Source organism: Siphateles boraxobius, unplaced genomic scaffold (genome assembly GCF_051911475.1).
Source record: "Siphateles boraxobius isolate OS27281-9 unplaced genomic scaffold, OSU_SipBor_1 26, whole genome shotgun sequence".
Lineage (NCBI taxonomy): Eukaryota > Metazoa > Chordata > Actinopteri > Cypriniformes > Leuciscidae > Siphateles > Siphateles boraxobius.
In genome coordinates, this window is record NW_027508876.1 from 19,395,980 (window position 1) to 19,415,325 (window position 19,346).

The 19,346-nt window shown below is 36.8% G+C and overlaps 1 protein-coding gene across 1 annotated transcript; it reads right to left on the bottom strand.

The window, feature by feature from the left end:
* Nucleotides 1-181: 181 nt before the first annotated feature.
* On the bottom strand, nt 182-18,828 carry dap (death-associated protein). The gene is made up of 4 exons (XM_077244705.1): nt 18,607-18,828; nt 17,492-17,594; nt 3,187-3,229; nt 182-1,378 (listed from the first exon to the last, which is right to left on the bottom strand). The coding sequence occupies exons 1-4, from the start codon at nt 18,659-18,661 to the stop codon at nt 1,259-1,261; spliced, it is 321 nt and encodes a 106-aa protein (XP_077100820.1). The 5' UTR covers nt 18,662-18,828; the 3' UTR covers nt 182-1,258.
* Between the last annotated feature and the right edge of the window lie 518 nt (nt 18,829-19,346).

Below are 19,346 nucleotides of genomic sequence, written 5' to 3' on the forward strand. Positions count from 1 at the left end.
GAAGAGGAGGCAAATCCTGAGTGGCATTGGGTGGAGAACAGGAAGCTGACGACTTTGCCTCCGCTAGTCTATAGACCATGATAACTAGGCCATAGGATTACACACAAACTTTTCCTGCTGAGTTTATAGTGATATACTGCCCTCATTAATAATATTCAATAGGACAAAACAGACAAGGCAATTGTTTTAATTTTTTATTACAGTGCTTGCAATGCAAGTATTGAAATCCCTCTACTTTTTAATCACCACAAATTCAATTCAGCTCAAATCGCGGTCATAAACATAGACAGCTAAAACGGCATTAATAACATCGTTTGGTCAATTCTTTCTTGTAACCACATTATTTTTCTTCTGGAAATCCAATTCTAGCATATAGTTTAAGCAAAGAGGTATTGAAATCCCTCTACTTTTTATTCTTCACAAATTTCTGCAAAATGTGTAAGAAAATGTAAATGTATGTGTGCATATATATATATATATATATATATTACACATGCACTCTCACACACTAACTCGAATCGATGATGTCACATTTTCCTATTTCACTATCACTATTCATATGCTGTCTTGCAAGCACTATATTCTTAGGGACATGCAATTATAGCATTTAAATGTTTTTTTAAAGGCAAACAAGATGACCACAACCCTTTTTATTCTCCATAACTTTTAGCAATTAATTCAAATTGAACCACTTAAATTATTTTGTAGATTATTTCAGCTTTACATGTCACTACCTATTTGTAAAAGCACTGATATTTCCATCAGTTAATGCAATTGTAGCTATGAATTTGTTTTTAAGAGCAAAATGGCGTGCATGGTTTAATATTAACTCTTTATTCAGATAACCACACCTAGTACCTAATGCCTAATATACAACATTCACCGAGTTCAAAAAAATGATTTATACAATTTACATCTCTCTGGAACTATTCATGTAAAACAAAATTAAAACAAAATAAAACTAAGCTCCACATATCCCTCATGAAATGAACCCACAGAATTGTGTTTCTGATTAGTGATTCGCAATGAAGCCTTCAATTTTAGTGTTGCAATGATTTACAGGTACGAGAAAAAGGAACGTTTGTCATGATACTGGTCGAAACAGGACGCTTGCAGGCACATACGGAATGGGGGGCATGGGGGGGCGTAGGCGTAAGGAATGCTTGACGGCAAGAGATCTTCTGGCAACCTGAGCAGGTGTTTGGGGTGGTGTGGTTCTGGCCCCGTGCCAATGCTGGTCTAGAGCTGGGTTAAGGGCTCACTTCCGAGGCTGGTGGATGTGCTGGTTGATGTGATGGGCCCCAGGAAGCTTCTGTACCGAGGGCACAGGTTTCTGATGGGCCACCTGGGCAGCAGCAGGGGTGAAGTCTTTATCTCCCTGAGAAGGACAAACAATAACAACAGTCAATTATAATGTGTCCATATGAAAAGTGACATGGCAAGTGATCTGTGTGCATTGAATCACACTGATAATTATACAACACTCAGTCCTGGTTCTCTAATATGATTGGACGAGAGGTGTTCCAAGGGTGCTATATATTGTAACAGCACTGTGATGACTCTTTTCAGTGTTCCAGCGGTATTGTTAACTAAAACTATTAAAAGCATTTTTTTAAATTGAAATAAGGCTTAAATAAAATATAAATAGTAGATGAAAACCTTAAACTAAATGAAAATTGGAAATGTCATTAGAACTAATTGAAATGAAAGTTGTGAGTGACACTGTTGTTGTTTGATATAAATCGTAATTAATTAAACAAAGTCATCTCTGTATGCGTTTTCTAGTTGCCATCCATTTAAAATCAAAATTTTTGATGAGAGACTGAGATCTCTTTGCCTTAGTTTCATGTCTATTAACATGAAAAAGAAAGCGGCACACAGAAGCATCTGACATGCAGCCGGCTGATGACAAAAATCCTATATTGCAAGAAAGCGGCAGCCGCAGACATTCTCCAACATCACTTTAATCTGTATGAGAGTCTTTCATAGCAAGCTTTTGAAGTAGATTAAACTACTGCACAGACGGGGTGGACAGTCCAACACAGTGAAACGAGCCAAGACTGAACACAAGCGTGGCATATTTCTATTTTCTGTCTGTTTACCAGCTTGCTGGAGGACTAAAAGAGCCTCAGATGTGAGTATTTAGAGAAGAAATGCTGCATAAATTGTGTCACTAGAAGCTGTTTAGATCACTTCAAAAGTAAAAGGAGGCCAATGGCCCAGTAAAAGGGCTCCATGTGCATCGTGCCATCCTCTAGGGTCACTAGTAATGGCCTGTGACACATGTACTCAAACACCACGTTCTCTTACACATCTGACATGTTTACACGGAGGACACTATTTAATTAAACCGCAAACTCTCCCTCAAAACGCTGCACATAAGCATGCACAGATCTGTCACATCAAAACATAATAAATCCTGAGACGCGGCCAATCCCATGGCGGCAGAATGGATTAAGGTCAGCTTGGGCTGGAAACGAGCAGAGTGAACTCTATGTGACGAGCCATTCAACAAACCCCATACAGAGTCTCCAGCACATCGGACTATTGATATGATCTCAAAAAAGTGATGCAAGACTAAAACGGCTTTTATCGGAGCAAACTCTACGTCTGAGCCTCAGGCTAGGGTTTCATGAGGACAAACTTTGGGGATTTTAGATACGAGCAGGATTCAAATGAATTTGGCACTGCTTTCACACCAGATGCAAATATTTGTTTGCAGGGAAATGTTTGAATATAAATAAAGCGATTCTTATATATATATATATATATATATATATATATATATATATAATTTTATTATTATTTATGTACAATAATGCAAATTTCTATTTCAGTCCCTTGTGTTAAATTATTCTGAGATTAAAATGTTCAACTGTGTTCATTTATTTATTTGGACTTAAAATGAATCACAACAGCTTGCTTGATCTGTGTTTCTCTCATGAGGCTGTTAGACTCTTCTCCTCTCTCTCTGTCGGCAGACCAGATGGTGAATTTACACATCAGAGTCACAGACGAGAATTTAACCTGACGAACATTCAGGTATCTGTCTTTGGTGTGAATAGACCTTTAGGAAACAATTTGTTATGACCAGGCCTTTATATAAACCATCTAAACTGTTGGACCAGGAATAACGTGGTCTTTGATTTAGATATTATGATGTAATCAATGGACATGTGTACCAACCTTAGTGAGGACTCCCGAGACCACAACATGCATCTTTGGTGGGCTAAAGATTGAAAAAAAAAAGAAAAAAGAAGAGAAGACCACAGTTACAAACAGAGAGCAATGTCTCAAATACAAACAAACAAAAAACACATTTAAATATATGTGCTAGTTAATGAAGCATAAGCAAAACAGATGACAAAGTGTTTGTGAAGCAAACCACTCTCTTTTCATATCAAACAGCAACTGATTGCAAATAAGCCTGTGTATTAATCAGTCTCTGATTTTTTTAGGATCATTAATTTTTCCACAGGGAATATGTGAAGGAGAACACCAACAACTCTGTAGTCTGGTAATGAATGAACCACTCATATTTCAGAAGGGTGAAAAACGTGGGTTTCAGCCAGATTCGGCTCAATAGTGCTGCCTTGTGTTCAGGCCAAAGACACCTTTAAACTGAATGTAGGCAGAAGGTGAAGGCCAAATTTTGACCAGAGAACTTTTTTGTGCTTGCAGGTAAAGTATAGGGCTGCAACAACTAATCGATAAAATCGATTATAATCGATTATGAAAATCGTTGTCAACGAATGTCATTATCGATTAGTTGGTCTGTTTACGTCACGGGGAGCGTTTACTGGTACGCACACACACGCAAGGTCTCTCTCCCTCAGGCGCTCTGCCGAGCGCGCGCGCTACACGGTTTGGAGGTTTGGAGCAGTCTCGCATGCGCGCTCTTGCTTGCGCGCTCTAGATTTCGGGAGTTTGAACTAATTCGCGGGCATCAGGGAGCCGCAATCAATATGCGGGAGACTCCCGGGACTTCCGGGATCTTGGGATGTCTGTATTTTGTCTCGAGCATCAGGTTGCGCAATCAGTTCGCTCGCAACGTAAGTGATGGATTAAAATAGCGCTACCGCAGAAATAGGTTAAATTAAAACGGTCTTTACAAAGCGAAGCACTAAATATAAAGGCAGTTAATAACAGCAGCAGTAAAATATTGTTTTTTAGTCACTGTACTCAGTGGTTTTCAGCGAATGCTTGTGCACTAATGCATAATTTCTCCTGTCCTTTACTCAAGCCTGTTAGCTTGCTGGGTAACGTTACCTCCATTCCGTTCTCTTTTTATAGCATTTGTCTACTAAGTTTTAATTGTTTTTCAAACGCGATCTACTGCGGCTCTACATTCACACAATTGTTTTCAGTCTTTCTATATTTATTTAATCAATTTATCCTTATATTATTCTTTTATATATTATATATAATATATATTATATTCTTTATCCTTATATATAATTAATTTTAAATAAAAATTAAATGAATTATATATTTTAGATGTTTTTAGTTTGTTTTTAGTTCAGATATTCACATCTGAACAACATGTCTGTGTAAATTTGTTTTAACAAAAATTGTGTTAAAACATAATATGTTGGATATCATTTTTTTAACAATAATCATGTTTGTCAACTTGCCATCAGCAATTATCATTAAAAACAATGCAAATATTGATATTAGTAAAACTCAATGTGTGGCTTTTGCACTTTTTAAAGTACACTTTTACACATAAATACCCTGATTTACGGTTTTATTTAGTTATAATAAAAAAAAAATCTTATTTAATTTCTATCCGATTAATCGATTAATCGAAAAAATAATCGTCCGATTAATCGATTATCAAAATAATCGTTAGTTGCAGCCCTAGTAAAGTATTGGTTCATACGTTTGGAAACATCATCTCATTTCACTAATTAAAAGCAAAAGGTTCATAAGAGATTGAATACAGATGTAAATTTAGACAGCAGCTAGTGAGAGCTAGTAATTTCCATTTCAACAGAAATATTTATATATGAAGTCAATATTTGATTTTAAATTAATGAATAATATTTAGATAATTATTAATATAAAATAAATATATACCAAGGCTTTGTGACAAATTATCAGCACTATCCATCACCATGCATAATTGCGTAATTTATAATTTGATCAAAGCCGAGCTGACAGCCGTTCTTCGGGCTGTGAAATGAAAGTGTGAGGCCTGCACTGATTAGCTGAAGGTCAACAGCCAGCATCATTATGGGTGCAGGAGCTCAGAGTCAAATTGAGCTCAATCAAAGATCTGACGTGTCTGTCAGCAGACGCCCTCTACTTCACATAACTGCTGGAAGAAAGCGTCTTTCCTGTGTCCGAACACGTATCTGATCAGATGCATGGATGGAATACTAATGCAACAAATTAGCTACATCGCTGATGGAAACATCATCATATAGATTTCACATTCAGCATGTGTGATCGACATTCACCAGGCCACCAATTACAGTGGGATTAGCATGATAATTATTCTTCTAATTGTAGCATAACATAGTATACAATACTACTGATGAGTGAAACAAGATAATGAACAAGATATTGCCTAATTGCATATTGGTTAACATTAACCAAAAGGTCGTACGGCATTGGTGAAGTAAAATAACAGACAGACGGGACTCATACTGTTTTCGCCAAAAGTACAACAGCACAATATGTGCTGCACTTGCCCATACAGCTATGGCTCTGACAGACACGTTATAACATTTTTTACAATTTATTTTTGGCACTTTTGCCAAACGTGATTGACACTTGGGATAGTTGACGGGCAAGTGCCGCATCATCACAAAAGTTTAATTGAGTTCTCTTTCATGTCGTCTTGTGCTTGAAAAGACATACTCAAACAAAATGAAGTCAAAATGCCTATCTTGGCAAGTATCCTTGTAAACAGTCAGTTATTTCTTAACTGAACATAAACAGTTAAATATCCGTGCATTAGCTCTTAAAGAGACAGCAGCCTAATAAACCTGTTGCCGTTTGTGTTTTTAATGTTAATCAAACAACAAAAGACATAACAATCATTCATTGCTCTTGACTGAATAACTTTAATAAGGATTAATCTGTGTTTCATGGCTTGTAATTTTTTACATGACAGTGAGTTAAAGGGGACATATCATGCTTTTAAATCGTTCCTTTTTACTTATAAATCATACATTTGTGGTTTATATAAAGCGGAACTGCAATGCTTGGGTCTGAATTCCTTATTATTATAGCTCCACAGGCCCCTTTTCTACCCCTTTTCTGATGTGCGTCAGAGCAACTGGTTTTGGTGCGGTCTCTTTAAATGCAAATGAGACACTTCATACCCCGCCCCCTCTCCAGGTTGCAGAGGTGACACTTGTATCAACTCCACCCCGTTCGGCCATTTTTGTAGTTTGATAGCAGAGATAAGATTATCTAGCGGCACAGAAACTTTTTATTCACACGTTATTAACAAAATGTCAACAACGGAAGACTTGTCCATCAAGCCTTACATGTTCGAGCCAGAGCCGGACCCGGAGCGAGATGAAAATGAAGACGACGAACCTGCAGAACAACGTCTTCATATGGATGTATCGCAATGGTATGTTACTGTATTTACAGTAACTTCTCCATCAATGCCCACTACTACAATACTGCATGTTTTACAACGATTATTTAACAATCACAAAACAAAATATAAGTCATATTATAAACAATTAAAGAAAAAACACGTTATTATTTCACGTAAAAACGTTATTTACAGCTTACCGAAGTGCTCTGTTGACCCCTCAATCAGACGAAGTCTATCGGCAAATCCTTCTTTATACTGGCGGTTCTGATGCTGGGAGACGGTGTAATGACATGTGTGGGTTACTACATCCAACAACCGAACATTTTGACTTGCCCTCTCGTAACTTCTGCATCCTTGAGCTTGTACAACAAAATCGCAGCGAGAAATAAAAATGGCGGATAGTTGGGCCGGGAGTCGATGTCCTTATTTGGCAGTTCCGCTGCAAATACTGTGACGTAATTGTTCAAAAAACGTCATAAAGAATAGAAAAATCGGAACAGGTTGCAAAATATGACCAAAACAGAATATAAAGATATCAACGAAGCACCTGAAGAGACTAATTTCAACTTTTCTGTACTTATAAACACTCCAAATATACAACAAAATGCATTTATAGGCTAAAAAAGTGGATTTAGCATGATATGTCCCCTTTAAGCTACATGACAGTGAGTAAATGACAATACAATTTGAACTATCTTCTTTAAGCCCTGGTCAATTCTCAAGGCCTGCGTGAACATGCATGTGTGGAAAGTAGACGGAGTAAATTGGGGGGTCTGATGTAAAACCAGGTGCTCCAGGCAGTTGGTGAGGTACAAAATGGCCTATAAAAATTCCCGAGGGACAGGGAATTTACCGCCACCATCCTAGCACGGAGCAGAAACATAGCTCCAGGCTTGTGCAAGCCGTCAGCCTCAGAAATGACTCTCATTCATTTCCCAAAGCCAAGCGTTTCCCTTAAAGCACTTACTCAAAAGAGAAGGTCATAAGTGATAATTGACCTTGACAGGAAAAAACAGCTCAATCAAAGTAGAATAATAATGTCAAAGAGAGAGTTTTGAAGAGTGGCCATTTTCCAGTAGCCCTTCTCAAAAACTACACCGTCTGTAGTACATTACACCACCGATCGCACACTGCAGGAAACTGAGCTATAAAAGGAGACAATTCAATTGCTATCACAGCATGAGACACATCTTGATGTCTCAACATACTTAAGGCTGAACATAAATGAGGGCATTGTGAGTGACTTCGTCTGTAATGCTGTGAAATCTAGAATATGTCAGAAGTTTGTGGCTTTCATCTTGCTGTGAGGAAACTCCAAAGGAGGGAGAGGGAGAGAGAGAGAGAGAGAGAGAGAGAGAGAGAGAGAGAGAGAGAGAGAGAGAGATAACAGTGCTGCTCAACCCGTCTGATAGCTTTCTATCTTTTAAAAGAGACCGCTGTATAATCTCAGATTAAACAGACACTCCTTTTTTCAGAACACAAATCGTATAAATCTTATAAAGCCCTGTTAAAAACAAAAAAGTGAGATTTTGGTATAAAAAGTCAAGTTATTGAAATCATAGTGTAAATGAATTCAAAAAAGGAAACATGATTCTTTCTCTCACACAGAGGTCATTCAAAACCATATGCGTTGGGATATACTTATTAACCCCCCCTGCATTGAACTGTGCGTTTCAGCCATATTCCTTTTTTTTTTAGCAATTCCATTCTACACCTGAGGATGGCAGTGGTGTGCTTGTTTTCAAATGAAGAAATCAGACCAGAGATGTTGCAAGTACAGTGCCTAATTAGTAAAAAGTAAAAATAATTGATGGAAAAACACATACTGAAATAGATTGCAGGGTAAATATCAAGGTCAATAACTCTTTGGAAGATTTCATTGTTCATCTTGAACTAAAACATTAATATTAGGTAAACCTCTCCAGGTATTATTGGGAGTAAACACCAAGACAGAATTTTCTTAATTTCTTATACATGGCTGTGTCAAAATAATAAAACTAATAAAATAAACTTTAAATCAATCAACTTAGATCAGTATATACTACCAGTCAAAAGTTAATTACGATTTTGTAATTGTTTTTGAAAGAAGTCTCTAATGCTCACAAAGGCTGTATTTATTTGATCACAAATACCATAAAAACAGTAATGTTGTGAAATAAATTTACAATTTAAAAGAAATGTTTTCTATTTCAACACATTTTGAAATGTAATTTAGTCCTGTGATGCAAAGCTGAATTTTCAGCATCATTACTCCATTCTGTCACATGACCCTTTAGAAATCATTCTAATATACTGATTTGCTGCTCAGATATAATTAATGCTCAATTATTAATAATGGTTCTTATAATTAATATAATCAAAATTGAAACCATGATAAATTTTCCCTCATGATTCTTTGATGAATGGAAAGTTCAAAAGAACAACATTTATTAAAAAATATACATTTTAGTAACACGTTTCTGAAGACTGGGGTTATGGCTATGACTTTATACACTAAAAAAATCTTAGTTATTCCAAACGTTTGTTTGAAAGTCTGTCCATGTGAATCCATCCATCCATGCCTACTAGAAGCAAAAAAATAAAAAAATAAATTTCCACGAGGGATGGGACAGTGGTTTGGCAGAGGCAGTGGTTTTGGGAAATTCTGTGTTGAAAGAGAATGAACTGCTATGGTATAACCCAATCTCAGCTTCAGAAGCAAAGGCGATTGCTGCAATTTACAAGTCGGCACAGACTCTCACAACTTGCTGTCGTCATGGCAACCACATGGCATAGCTTTTATTTACTGATGAGCTAAATCGGTAGGAAACAGCAAAAACCACTTGTCTGTAGCTGAGGGAATGAACCGTGCAAACGCTGCAAAATTGAACCGCACCTGAAGCTCCATGCTTAGCCTTCTTCTGCAAACAATGGACTGAGTCTCAACATCAACAGAATATAAACACAGGGTGGACGGAGGAATGCATCTGCTCCTTTTTTTTTACATATTCCACATCAATTTTGGTGTAAATGTGCAAAACAGAGCTCAGAGTACACACTTACTGGCATATAAAACTCATAATCGAATGAACCAAAACATTTAATAAACGAACACACAAAGGCGTGATATGAGGGGTTTGTTAATGAGAGGTGTTAATATTTTGCTGAGCTTTCTGCGAGGCTCTGCATGGCCTGATGATAGGTTATAGAAAAACCACACAAAGGTGAGCATGATACGGACACAATAGAGCTCTGATGAATGACTTACTATTATCCAAATAAAAGCCTTTCCCCTCTTAAATTAACTAACGTGGGGAAAAAAACTGCATTGGTATCCGTTCCTTATAATCGTACAAAAGTTTGTAGTAGTGAAACTAACCCTTAATGCTTTTCCTAAATTATAAAAATTCACATCCCTACCAAATATTGATGATGAAAAAGTGAAATGTGTATTGCTAAACTAAAATAAACAATTATAACATCCAGTTATGCTTAAAATCTAGATAATGCACCAGAGATCTTTTGCTCAAAGCCACTGGGTGAGTGGGAAAGTCAGATTTGGACTTTAGTTATGCAGCTCCACGTGTGATTCGACTGACAGGCGGAACATTTGAAAAGTAACTTCTGTGGTAATGAGATAACATATAGTTATACAGAAATTCTTCCGACACAGCAGTGAGGCAAATTTAAGCAGATTAACTGAAACAACACACCAAGAGCCCATTATTCCAATAGCGTCAGCACACTTCGCTAAACGGCACAGAGAGGGAAACTAGCATGGAAATAATTGTCATCAAACTGTCAAATTTTATTTTCCTCTTTTCATATAGCTTTATGAAAAGTCAGCATCCCATCCCAATTTTTGCAGTCGCTTCATCCACAGCAGAACAGAGGAAGTGGGATGCGCTTTAGCGGTGGGTGAAATGCGATGGTTTCCCTCAGCGTTGTGGGTGAAGTGTCCAAAAATTGACTGCAGTGTGTGAGAATTGTCGCAAGTCAGTCTATGAGCTTCTACAGCTTTTGCTGCAGCGTTCAGCTAATGACCTGAATCTGCCTCACAGTTACTAGCAGTCACACTCCATGTGTTACACTCTTACTGTCTAATGGAAACTGTTTACAACGTCTCAAGCATCAACATACTGAGATGCTCTAATATTCTGACTTCTTATTTTAATGAAAACTAACAAAAAAATGTCTCAAATTAGCAATATTTATTATAAAAGTATTTTATTATTTATAATTATTTATTATTATTTTACACCAATGTTCAAAACCTTGGGGTCAATTGATATTTTTTTATGAAAGTATTATTATAGTCCTATTACATAGTTGTATTAATAATATACTTCAGTCATGAAACTCTAGAGGGCGCAGTCTAACAGGTCCTTTACATGCAATCTGCAAGCAATCACATCATTACAGCATGGCGCAAGCTGATTGGCCTCTGTTGATTCTGCAGCCAATGAGATGGCTTGCTCAACATTTAAATAATCTGTTTAGTCCTGCAGCACGCTATCAGTTACTCTCAGGGTACGTTTACACAATAACGATATGCTTACAACGGAGACGTTTTTCCTTTGAGTTTTCTGCGTAAAGACGACACCTAGTCAAATTGATCCCCATTCACACAGATCCGCGGAAACTACTAAAAACGCTGTATTCTGCTGCCAGGCCATTAGATGGCGATGAAACACTATAGACTGAACACGTAATATGCATGTGCATGACATCATCATCTTCAGAGATTCGCATTTTTGTTGTTTACACGGAGGCAGTTTTCAAAAGTTTGCGTTTTCAGGCACCCAAAACGCCGTTGTCGTGTAAACGAACAACCAAAACGCATAAAAAGATTTACGTTTTAGCTGAAAGCGGTGTCGGTTAAACAGCCCTTAAAACCCTCCACCTGCCTATATCTGCTACAGGATTTATGTATGACTATTTATGCAGCAGCACAGCAGAACAAGTCCACCAAGACCAAATACATTAACGTTGCCATATTCAATAACATGCTAAAACTATTCCAGACAGTTGTCATGATTGAATTATACTTTTATTATATAAAAGTATTGCAACGGTTTAGTGAATTCACCCTTGTGTCTTCTATCCCAAACAAATCATCCTCAGTCAACAGAGCAGCCACCTAGCAGAGGAGTAAGTTGAACTTGGGGGAGGTCAGGGAAGACGGTGGAGGTTCCTGCATCATGAACAGGCGTACAAAGAGCGAGCTCACCAGCATAGCACATCACATTAGCAACTCAGAGCCATTCCATTTGAGCCTCTGATCCATCTCAGAAGACCAAATTACATTTGACTGGTGATCCCCAGACAGCGCCACTTGACTTGCTGCGACAAATGTGCAATTTTTTGATCAGAAGCCACTTGCTTACAGGCCAACTCTCTGCTAGCACAGCGAAGACATGGGAGAGTGTGTGTGCACGTCTGGCACATTCAGCTACCGGACACACTTAAACAAGTATTAATATCTATAAAAAAAAATGAAATGCAGGGAAGGAACACTTCAATCATTTTGAAATTCAATTCTGAGATGGAAGTTGTCCAGAGTTGCCCATACAGATCCAATGATTCGGGCCATGGAAGGCATTAGACTCCATCCCGAGCTCACTGAAAACATTTGTAAATGTGCTTATAGGCATGTACGGGAGCTTTGTAAAGGAATAATGTTTGCAGAGGAAACCCCTTAGTTTTCAGCAAATAAAAGCCAACCCAGATAAAAGAAACAGTGTAAGATTCAGGCATATTACTTCTGTCTATTATTCAGTTTTGGCTCTTCATACAGGTCTTGTGAATTGGCCTCGTACAACTACTGTACCATTTCCCCTCATTTCAGCTTTCTGACGGGTCACAGAGGTCTTAATTCAATTCCACAGCACTTTCTGAGGATGTATTGTAAAGGGTTTTGTTTCAGTCTCTCCCAGTTGTTGTTGTTGTCTTTTTGCAACTATTCAGGCATGTGCAGGGGGTTATGCACATGCCCTTTGTCAAAAATTAATCAAAAGTGCCCTTCTCAAACAAATATCAATAATAATATTGTGGTCAATAAAACAAAATGCATTTGATTAGAATTAACATGACAATGTGTACAAAACTAATGTAGCCTACATTCATGTTTATTTTCACGTTTCTGTCAATCTGAGATCGGTGTCGTTACCACAACGCGGTGCTAGGTTGCGTGTCATGCTTCGGACAAGGGCCTAAAACTCTGAAGTAGTGTGTGTGGACGGCAGGCGTAACCGTAGCAAAAGTTACGTAAATGAAAATGCACTAGTGTAAACGTAAGTATTCCACAGTCTGCTCGGGAACCGATGCTCTCGAGCCAAATACAGTTATTTCAGTGAGTATATGGCTCGACGGCAGGAAGGAATAAACAAAACAATTTTTAAACGTTTTTTATTCAATAATAAAAGGTAGTGTGTCGATTAAGTAAAAAAAGTCTACATATCAAATATTTTTATATATTACATAATATTGTAATATATTGCCTGTTTGTCATACACCGACCAATCGTTATCTGGCACAAGAAGTTAAAATTTCATTGGACAATGTGAAGTTGAGAGTTATTTTCCAGTCATTCATAAATCGTTTGAAAATTAGATTAGGAAAATTAGGACAGATGAATTTACATTTATGAAGCGAATCTGAAGCTGCGTCGTTTAAACAATGGATGCGAATTGACTACAAAGCACTCCACCAAACCAGCACCAAAAGTCACATTAATGGTAAGTAGTATTAAAGTCACTTTTAATTTAGTCAATGTATATTGATACACCATTTACCATTTCATCAAACTATCATAGTTGGTTAAATGAAGCCCAGGCGCCAGCTTCATGCCAATTGTGTGAAGTGTAGGCGGACAACAACATGCAAAACGGTGACGTGAATTGACTTTAACTTGGACACATTACTTTTTTGTGTTTTTTTAAAAGAAGTCTCTTATGCGCATCAAGCTTGCATTTATTTGATCAAAAATACAGAAAAATATTATTACAATTTAAAATAATGGTTTTCTATTTTAATATACTTTAAAGCTAGATTTTGAACAGCCATAACTCCAGTCTTCAGTGTCACACGATTTTACAGAAATCATTCTAATATGCCGATTTATAATCAATGTTAAATGTTTTTTTTTTTACCTGTGATACTTTTTTCAGGATTCATTGATGAATAAAAAGTTAAAAAGAACAGTATTTAACTAAAATATAAATTATTTTATAAGTCTTTACTGTCACTTTTGATCAATTTAGCACATCCTTGCTGAATAAAAATAGCCTATTAATCTTTTTTAAATATAAAGAAAATTACTGACCCCAAACTTTTGGACAGTAGTGTATATTGGTACAAAATATTTCTATTTTAAATAAAGAAAAAAAAGTATATTATAATAGAAAACCATCATTTCAAATTGTAGTAATATTTCACAATATTACAGTTTTTTCCGGTATTTTAGATCAAATAAATGCAGCCTTAATGTGCATAAAGGGCTTCTTTCAAAAACATTAAAAATAGTAGTGTTTGCACGTCCCTGATTGTTACGCATTTTTTCCATGTCTGGCACATTATATTGGCAAATTCTTTTTCTTTTGACTCACTGAATGCTTGTCAGAGTTGTTTGATGGCACAGCAGTCAGTATGATGACTCACTTTTGCTGATGTATTAATGCGTTTAGTCATCTTCATGCATTGAGGGCTACAAGTAACATGGTGGATCAGATGGATCAAATGTCTCCTTGGTTTGCAAATGTAATTTTATTATCTATATCACTTCGAAAATTAGAGTAAGATAATTTTGCTTTTCTGGTGGTCTTTAATATTAACAGTGCCGCTGCTAACCATTTTGGTGCCCTAAGCATAATTCTTTTATGATTGCAGCACACAAATTAGATAATCAATAGACAAAACCACAATATAACAAGCCTTTTTTGCAAATGCCTTATTAATTAAACTTACCTGTTTAGCGGGACATAGTTATTTATAGTGTTGGGGAAAGTTACTTTTAAAGGTAATACATTACAAATTACGTTACTCCCTAAAAATAACTAATTGCGTAACTTTTTATGGAAAGTAAAGCGTTGCTTGTTTGTTTTGTTTCTTTAATAACAAAAAAAGTTCTATTGTTGGCAAATGTAAAGGCCCTTTCACACCAAAAGTGAAATAAATAAGCCTCAGGCTGAAGGAAATACAAATTCTCCCCTGTACAGTGGAGGGCGCAGCACAAAGAAACCATCAGCTGTACTGCCATTCTGGAGTGAGGAAGAAGAAAGTTCAACACTCCTCAGCAATAAAAACAAAAAAAAGTATAAAACAAATATAACGTTTATCTAAAGACAATTTTGCTTAGTATTGTTGAACTGGATCATCGAAGGTCAGTAGCAAAGACATTGGTTAATAAAGTGAGATAAAAAACAAAGTATATTTAAGTTATTTAACAGATTTCTGAGTTTACATTTCACTGTTTTTATTCATTTTGAGGAATACCGAATCTATTTTTTGGAAGTGAGATGAGTAAATGCATGATCACATTTACACCCATATTTACTAACAGCTTGTGTTACTCAGCGCAAAGCCTCTTTTGGTGTTCAAAAAATACTGTCAGTACTAAATACATGCAGTTAAAAAATAAGCACTGAAAAAAAAGTAGCAATCATTCACTCGCATTATATGCTCCATACGGGAGTACTGTGTACTGCATGTTGATTTTTTGCTCTTCTTTATTGCTTGCTTGTAATATTCGCTTTATTTTTTGCAAAGCATTATTTTGCTTCGCTTCAGGTATGATAAAGATTCATCCACTATTGCATTGCGTTTTCATGTATTTTGACTGTGGAGAAATGAAGGGATTTGTATGTTTATTTGGGTTGATTTCAAAAATCAGCAGCGTTTCTCAGAAATCACTTACTGCACCTTTAAATGATACTAATCAACTATCCGAGAAATCTCACTGGTGTCAACAACTAAAACAAGCTTTTTAAAAACACCTGAACACAAAGAGACTACACAGGAAAATTGCGAGTTTCCTCTCGGCTTGCCAGCGTTGCGAGAAAATGCCAAACCTAATAGTGTGGGTGCATGGATCACATTCTAACATCACAGTGCGTTTCTTGGGCACTGAAACCACATTTTAACCAGTTCTCTTAAATGTCCACTCGCAAACGGCTGCCATGTTTCTGAAGGAATGCCAAAGAGATATTAAAAGCAGCTTCAGGAATGAAACACCTCGTAGGATTTCCTGCAGCGGGTTGAGTGAGCTGATAAGGGCTCGCTTGCTGTAACAGGGCGGCCGATCAGTCATCAGGTACCGGGGAGGAGGGGACAAAGCCATAAAGCCTATCCAAACCCTGTGGACACACCTCAGTAGCGCTGAAAACGGGTCAACTACGACACAACACAAGCACAAAAGAAATCGGTGGACTGTAAAACCTTTGCACTGCAGTGCACATATACACGTACGCAACTAGCAGCAAGACAGCTACACAACAACAAGCAAATAACTCAATGCAAGCTAATTAAGTTAAACACACTCCACCACAATGAAGAAAAACAACATGCGATATCCGGCTGTTGCCTCGTCTTCCTTAATGACACACCCAAGAAGATTGTTACACTTAGTTTGCAACTAAAAATGATTGTCATGTGCTCACAAATTCAGAAAGTTGTGTAAAAGACGACAGAGTGCCGCTATATTCACCTTCACTCTTACTCATCGAGAGACAGATGGGCACTAACAGTGACTTAATGATCATATTCTTTAATTTGGTTTAGTGTGGGCCGCTTAACCAACACAGAGCTGAGTGAGTTTAAGCTAAGAAAAATATTCTCGTTTCAGCAGAATCCTCTCCAGGTGCCAGCAGTCAAGTGGGAATTGCACACCTGTGTCACTGATCAAATGTTTTCCAACTTGGACTCAATGTCGAGCCAAGACTCTATGACCTTTTAAATGTGTTACTAGGGTCTAGTAAGAATTTTGTTACTTAAGTAGGGCAATATTAATCACAATTAAACCAAAATATGCCTTAGTGTGATTATTAAATTGGAATGTATGCGATTTAATGAAATAAAAATATGAAATATATTTGTTTCAGAGTCAAGCACAGCACTGTTGTTTTTTAAACATTTTTTATTTTATACATGTGAGCCGTTCATGATATAGTGTCAGTGTCTCATAGCAGCTCCGTTCAGAGCTTTAAAAAAATTAACACACTAACACCCCCCTACACACACAAATCATGCAGCCCTACTTAGAACTAAATTTTTCCTAAATTATTATTTTAACAATTTTGCATGAAATAGACAGGAATTTCATGCTTATGGGGATATAAATAATTTTCTATGACAATATAATGGCTGTACCTTATGCTGCCGTGCTGATAAGTATAAATAAATGCAATATTGATTTCAGTTTAATTAATTTAATTATGTGAGAAGAACTGCAGTGAGTGACACAGCTAAGTTTGACAGCAGTCAACTACAGTTTAGTGTCATTATGCAAAATATCCACCTGCAGAATTCAGCCATCAACCAATCCGAATTAAGTATTCCAGAGAGTTGTGAAATAAAATTATACATTTAAAGTTGATAAGAGGCTGGTTATTGCTGGAAATAAGTCAACAAAATGAACGTGTAAACATGAGCACACAGATACTAAGGTGTAATGAATTGATACATGACACTGAAACTTATTTTATCTCTTGGGCAACAAGAGAGAAGACGTATAAGTCTTATAAGCAAGACTTATAGGTCTAGAACGTCTTTGTGTATACTTCAGCACTAAAATGAATCAATAAAAAAACAAAGCTGCAGCTTTTTTTCCTGACAAGTCTTCATCTGAAAATATAGTCTACCATGTGTTTCACTAGAAGAAACAGCCTATCAGCGCAGAGAAATGGTGAACTGGAATTGGAATGCATACTGCAGAAATGTGAAGGTCAGCATACTTACATCTCAGTCTCATATTCTTCACTGTCTTTGTCATTCTTCTTGTCTGGCACTTCATTTGCAGACTGATGCTTCTGAACTATCCTCATGCCTCCTCCTACTTTCACTGCCACAAATCAACAAAAACAAATTCAGAGTTTTTTCCTGCATTTATAATACAATGTTATAAAATGAGAAATGACATTAATCACAAGCACACACTATTTAGTGTGCAACCGTTTTTCCTTGGCCTACTTTAAGGGTCATTACACATGTTGTTATCTGATTTTCTTGTGTACTTTACACCCCACTGATAGATATGCTGACGAAGTGAAACACAATGTGAAATCACACATTTACGCCACGTGTAAGGAAAAATATGTGGAGGAAAAAACTATGCCATGTGTCACAAACGTGGTTGATCGTAACAAACATTTTTCTGTTAGAGACGACTGACTACTTGTGGCATGCAATGTGTAAGCACTTCCTATCAGCTCAACCCTGGACTAGGGACACTCGCTTGCTTGACACATCAGCAGAAATTCTGCAATGTTAGAACTGTTTTTGTCAGATGCCTTTTATGGCTCATCCCAGCCCTGTAAAAATAATAATAATAAAAAAAAATAAAAAAATTATATATATGCATTTCTATACAAAAAAAATCTAAATATACTCGGTATATTGTTCTTATTCTCTCCCCATATGAATTCCTAACATTAAAAACTGTTAAAATAACATTATAACCACTTCCAGAATTGAACTGTTTAAATTGTCAAGCCTGTTACTATCCTTTCGGACAATAAACAAACTGTACTGAGAAATGGGAATAGTAGAAATATTAGCATTAAAATATTTTTTTTTCCCCACACACACACACACACACACAAACAATCTAGAAGTGTCAGGGCCCTGAGCACAAGGTAAATTGAACTGGCATCCCTTTCACTTTTTGTTTTTCAAAGACACATCTATATCCCAACAAATTAGGCCCAATACAATTTATTAGCATTAAGAGATCTGATGCAATGTGTAAAATCTACAGAGATGCAAAGAAAACCACATTTTCTATATAAAAATGATCCACTAATGTTAGACCTCCCAGCAGAAAAACAACAGAGCTAAGCAATAGCATGGATTACCAGCAGGGAGATGTCCCGCTTTGGTCTCGGTTTTCTCTTTGGGCGGCGATGACATGACTGCTGTCAAGCGCTTCTTCCAAAGAGTCGCTTTTTGTCTTCAAAATAAAAACAATCCTTCTGTTTCCTGGATGAAAAATAACGCAGACTACTGTCGACTTCGTCAACGTGGCTTTTCCCTGCCCATTGTTTGGCAGCGATGCGTGATGACGGCAGTGGTCGCTCAAACCAATAAGAGCGTTTATTGAGAAAGGCCGTTCCTCCTCTTTTCTATGGAAAGTCTGATGGAACATACAGGGAAAATCCGAAAATACAAATCTGCATCCGCTGTGTAACTTTGATTTATAAACCCACAGTTCGCATATTTTGGAAACAGGTGATAAATAGCACTAATAGCAAGAAATTTAAAGTTAAAATTTAAAATGAGAAAAAAGCACCCCTAAAGAAATCAGTAGTAGTATGTTTAGAATCATGCAAATATTACTCACATGAGATGAAATCATTATTATAAGCTATCAATACACTCGGTTAAGATTCATGAAGGCTAAAAAAGTAATGTCTGGAAAATGTTAGCTGACATAACCTTTAACAACATGGGTTATTTATGTCTGTTTGCTTAACTCAAGAACATTGCTGAAAGTGTGACTGGTCAAATAGACAGCATATCACTACTGCACCAGATGAATCTGGGTTTGAAGTAAAGAAAACACACTGTTCTCATCAAAAAATACAATGAACATAAT